General features: G+C 32.5%; 1 protein-coding gene across 1 annotated transcript; it reads right to left on the bottom strand.

The window, feature by feature from the left end:
- Nucleotides 1-4,103: 4,103 nt before the first annotated feature.
- Nucleotides 4,104-5,356, bottom strand: LOC132726569 (FMRFamide receptor-like). The gene has a single exon (XM_060711906.1). It carries the CDS (start codon nucleotides 5,345-5,347, stop codon nucleotides 4,256-4,258), a length of 1,092 nt encoding a protein of 363 aa, XP_060567889.1. The 5' UTR covers nucleotides 5,348-5,356; the 3' UTR covers nucleotides 4,104-4,255.
- Between the last annotated feature and the right edge of the window lie 740 nt (nucleotides 5,357-6,096).

The following is a 6,096-nucleotide window of genomic DNA, read 5'->3' as shown; positions in this document are numbered from 1 at the left end:
CAATAAAATAAATACATCGCATTACGCTTAGGTATAAACAAACCCTGGTACAATGACTACGTGAAGCCACTGTTAAACTAATGATTGGGGCCCTACTTTTGTAAATAAAGTAATTTAGACCTTAATAAAATTAAGACGGTTTAAACTGCCAGATGAAGACAGGTGATCCATGAATGCTTAACTTTATAGTATACTTAACTGCAGCATCAGATCAGTTAAGTTTCAATTTTAAACATATAACCGTTTCCAATTCTTAAAGAAAAAAGTGATTCCTTCATCTTACATCAACTGTTATCCGAATTTCCGTACGTTTATTAGCTCTATAGGGAGAGCCTCGGATTTGTGACAAAGGGGCCGCTGATTTGATCCTCGGCTGAGGCAAAAATGTGGCCGTGAAAAATCGAACTCGGACTTTGAATCCCATGGCCATTTGTCCCTCATATATGGTTCAGAAATCATGTGAGATAAGTAGAGGATTCCCACTGGTTATCCAGGAAGACGGTTAGGTCGACCGATCGCCGAGATATGATAAGTTATTTGTTGAAAATCGGCGGGAAAAACACATTAACAGAAAACAAAAAAACAAGTAAATCGAATTTAGGACAGACCTGTTTTAAAAAGTAATGGACAGTCTTAACTGTTTAATATTGAAGAGACAGACCATGGGAATAATGAGCACAATATCTGTTTAAATATACATATAAAAGCCCCCCCCCCCTCCAGAAACCTTGTAGATCAGCAAACAAAATATTACTATTTACACAAAATGGTAAGTGCATCATATATAAATATATAAAATAAATGAGAACCTAATGCATGCAGTTCATAGCAAATAAATAAACAAAAAAAATTAATTAATTAATTTATCAAAAAATAAATAAATAAAATACCAGCACATAATTGAGAATAACGTATAAACAAGGTAAGTAACTGACGATGACGATCTAAAAAGGAACAGCGGAGGAAGGAATTGAACGTCATTTGTTTACCCATTAAGAACAATTTGCTCTAGAAAAAAGGGCATTGCAGAACTCAAACACTTTTAGTGCCCCCCAGCTCTTTGATTTTATTTTTCATTAATTTCTTTGAAACATTTTCAGCTCAGTTCATTTGTCACAAGTGAGGTAATTCAGTATATTCCCTAAAACAAAGCACTAAAAGTATGTAAAAAAAACCTCCTTAAAGGACTTTTAGGGAATATAATTGCATGTTGAAGTACTACATTCGAAAGCTTATTCGGTGGTATAAGTAATGTATAAATAAACTTTTATTTTCAGCTGTTTCCTTTGAGATTAACTGATACAAGATTTTCTAATGCACATTAAAAAATACCCCGAATTCATAGAGATTCGGAAATATATTAACAGATTTACGCTGTCCAAAGGGAGAGCATATACTCGTAGTCGCCGCCTTTCCGCCAGTGATCTTCATTGCTTAGTTTTGTTTTTGAATTATCTCCCTTAAGTTAATAATAATTGTCCAGTATATAACTTCTAGACTATCAGCAATACGATCTCCTTGAAACTTCACACACTTATAGAGACTAGTTTGAGGAAGTGCAGTCACACAAATTTTTACATTGTTTTTTTTTTAGATTATCTCCTTTTATAATATTTTAATAATGCTTGTCCGGACAATAAATTGAAAAGTTGAAAATGTTGAAAACATTTGATTAAAACTTCATGCAGTGATAGATATCAGTAGACGGAATTGTAAATTCAAAGAGTCTTTACTCTACCTAGTTTAATGTTTAAATTAATGGGTTTTTTTATATTTGGTAGGTATATGCCTAGGGATGTCTTAGGGCTCAGTTAGGGATCACTGTGGTCAATGTCACTACGAGTTGATTTTTTTAACTTTTGCTCTTACAACCTTTATTAACTCATGTACATTGAATCAATTGACACATTTTATAGGATCTGAAATCATCCATCGTATTCAGCGATGTTGTTGTCAACTGCATTCCATAAAATATTTTCCATCACCTTCTGAAAAATAGACATTTTAAAAGCATAAAACAAAAAATATTTAAATCTTTTTCTCTACAATCTTTTACTATTGATGACCCGCGGCAGCGTACAAAAAGTTACTCATTGGCAATATATGTATTGCTCATTCATCTTTTGCTTGATGGCATATAGTAAAGTTTAAGTGAATTAGTATTTTATATAGAAGCCAAAATCTACCAGTTTATTTATGTTTTGCTACAGCGCTTCATTCTCAAGGTAATAAGCTTCCAAAATGTTCTATATATATTTCCAAAACATTATAAAAACACATGGAACTTCACTGAGGTAAAAGAAAACAGCTAAAATATTTAAGTAAAAAATTCTTCAAAGAAGATATTAGTCCAGACCTTCACCAAATGGTACACAGTTTGCGAAAAATATTTCTAGTCCCTTAAAAAAACTAAAATAAAAAAGATAATTAAAAAATCATCATGGAGTCTCTTTAATGTGCCTTTCAGACATATCGCCATCTACTTGCTGCACTTTTGTAAATAATATAAATATAAGGATAGTAAAGGAATACAGAAAACTGGTCATATTCCAAATACCAAATTCCAAATCTATGTACAACGCATTTATTGTTTAATCAATACTTTCTATACAATATTTATATATATGCAAACATGTATACATGGAAACTTAATAAAATAAAATATATCCTTGTAATTAATTGTTTAGAAACATCGGTACTGGTAAAAAGTAATGAACCTTAATTAGAAAAATGATTATTATATACATGTGTTTATAATATTAGTACTATTGTATGAAATATTTTTAAAATGCTTTACCTTATTGTTTAAAGTACTTTAATTGGCAATAACAAAATAGTTTACTGGGGTGCAGTATTATATGTGTGACTTAATACAAATCAGTAAAGCTATATTTACAACATATCAACCAAAATGACATCATGATACCTACGTACGTAAAATATTGTACAAAAAACTAACTTCGAGTAAAATATTGGATTCAACCTAAAGGCAAGCGTCTGACAATGCTCAGATTTAAGTAAGTGCTTTGGTTCCATGCTCATTCTTTATCAAGCCTGTAGTCAGCCAGGAGGAAATTTTTGAGATATTACTATTGTAAGAGAAAGCGTTGTTATAAGAGTTAATACTATTTTAAAAGATAACACTATTGTAAGAGATAATATTATTGTAAGAGATACTACTATTGTTAGAGTTAATAGTTATACTATTTTAAGAGATAACACTATTGTAAGAGATAATACTATTGTAAGAGATAATACTATTGTAAGAGATAACACTATTGTAACAGATTATACTATTGTAAGCGTTGATACTACGAGTAGTGTAAGAGATATTTCGGGACAATACGAGTAAATTAAATTTTGAAAGTTTGAAGCAAAGAGCGCGTAAACAAAATGAATATATGTCTATTGTAAGAGATAATACTATTGTAAGAGATAATACTATTGTAAGAGATAATACTATTGTAAGCGTTGATACTATTGTAAGAGTTAATACTATTGTAAGAGATAATACTAGTGTAAGAGATAATACTATTGAAAGAGTAAATACTATTATAAGAGATTATACTATTGTAAGAGTTGATACTATTGTAAGAGATATTTCTGTACAATTCGAGTAAATTTTATTTTGAATGTTTGAAGCAAAGAGCGCGTAAACAAAATCAATATATGTTTACATAAAATGTACAAAGTCTTTCACATTGAATACATGTGTATACATACATGTCCATTGTATTTTAAATACATTTTACAGTGAATAATAGCTATCACTTTCCCGTTTTTAATATGCCCAGCCGTTTTGCAATTCTTACAAAATTATGTCGACTTTTTGTCATTTATACAAATTTGTGCCACTTAAATACCATTTTTACAAAAATATGCCGATTTGTTTCATTTTCACATAAAATATTGTTACTTGTTCTTACTTTTGCAAAATTATATCGGTTTGTTCTCATTTTACAAAAATAAAAATAAAAAAATAGTTAAATAAAAAGAAGAAAAATAAAAAAAAGTCTTATGTCAAATGTTCTTTTCTTGTAAACCTTACGCCAATTTGTTGCCAATTTCGCAACACTATGTCGACTTTTTCTTACTTCCGTAAAATTATGTCAAGTTTCACTCTTTTTCACAAACTCATGTCAATTCGATCTCATTTTCGCAAAATAGTGTCAATTTGTTGCCATTTCGCAAAATGTCAAATTAACAAAAACTTATAATTTTCATTCATTCAACTTGATACAAGTAATAATTAACGTCAAACACTGATCATTTCGAACGATGTGTTTGTTGAATGTTGTTGATTATTTAGTTTAGCGGGGTTCCGTACCTGTTTGTGGCTTTGTTCGGCCTTCCGTTGACAGCATGTGAGGAAAATAGCCTTCACTTCCGTTCGAAATTCAGATCCGCACATGATGTACAATAAAAAGTTAACAGCGTTGTTTGTGTACATCAAAATATTAACAATGACCCATAACAGTAACTGAACAGTTAATGTATGTCCCTCAGTTTCTTCTGGCCACCAGTGAAACTGCCCGATGGAATAAACGTTGACAGGGCCAACGCAGACGAAGAATACAGAGTTCAAGGTCAACAACATGGCTGTCATCGGAATCAGAGGTTTCTGCGGGGCATTCAGGGCGTGTCGTGAAGTGTGGTTTATAAGGCCACGCTGGAATCGTCTGCTTCGTTTCACATTTATGATAATTAGTATGTTAGCTGTCATCAAGATTAGGAACGGCAAGAAGAAGACAATGACGAAGTCAATCCACGTCCATACGTAGTACATGAAACGTGAGTATGTATCATTTTCATTGTCCGGCTCACATCTACACACACTGCTGTTTGTTTCCGTGTCATTCACAATACGTATTTTAACACCGAAAATAGAATGTCCGTTTAACACCATAAGCACAATGACTTCCGCCAAAAGTACCCAAGAGGCAAGCTTTCTGGTGCAGCCAACTTTAGCCATGTGCGGCTTCCGCACGCTTTTAACCCGTTCAATGGTGATCGCTACCAAAATCCATGAGGAAAACTGTAGCAAGAAATTTACAAGATAGAAATGCACTTTACAAAAACTGTCATTCATGTTCCTTATATCAAAGTCAAATGTTGCCCTGACCCACTGCCGCAGTAGACCGACGATCAACACAAATAGGTCGCAAACAGCTAACGCTGTAAGATAAGTGGACGTTGACGTCCGCGTGCGATGCGGTCGATTTAACACAACTACGGAAAGGATGTTTCCAAATGCGCCAAATATTAAGAGTATTGGCGAACATATCATCCAAATGTATTTAGTAGCTGTTCTTTCTGGTAAATCGGTCGCATTCATTTCGGCAAACATTGGTCACTTATAAAAATGCTTATTAACACGTGAAAATATCCTATTGCGAGTACTTCCGTATAAGAATGTTTGTCTTGCGTGAGATGCATACCAACAGGCTTTTCCATTCAGTATTTTTATCCATTATAATTTTTTTTATTCGGATAAAATAAATTTCAAGACAAAAGAAAATGTCAATCATTTATTGTTTCTTAATTTTAACATATTTTCGTAATAGTTATTGCAAATTTTTTTTAAAATATGCCATCCATGTTTATCATCTACTATGCTCCTATAACGTTCATAAAGAAACACTAAAATCATCGCTGCAGACACTTTGCTGGTTATTTAAAAACTGAAAAAATGCCTAGAATGACAACGACCATCTACCGGTATCAGAACACTATTGTTTCGTAATTATAATATTCACAATGAATGAAAATCACGAAGCACCGTCTGCGAGAGTTAGACAAATTGTAATATTATTCAGGAAAATCTTAAAATAACATCTCAATATCGATTGTAATCATCCTTAGAATTATCAATGAGGAAAAGGCATGACGTGTGCAAATAGCATTATAACGACTTAAAAGTGGAAAAATATCTATACTGCTGGTATTTAGAAACGTTATTTGCTCCACTTTCCAAAATATGTGTTGCAGTTGTCAGTTTTACCAATGGCCCTACAACTACATTTGTACCTTGGTTTTGACCTAGGGAAATTAACCTATCGCTTTCGGTCCCAAATCGCTACCAACCCCCCACGCCGA

This window comes from Ruditapes philippinarum, unplaced genomic scaffold, assembly GCF_026571515.1.
Source record: "Ruditapes philippinarum isolate M1 unplaced genomic scaffold, ASM2657151v2 ctg955_1_1_1_1, whole genome shotgun sequence".
NCBI lineage: Eukaryota > Metazoa > Mollusca > Bivalvia > Venerida > Veneridae > Ruditapes > Ruditapes philippinarum.
This window is presented reverse-complemented; position numbering and strand designations above follow the sequence as displayed.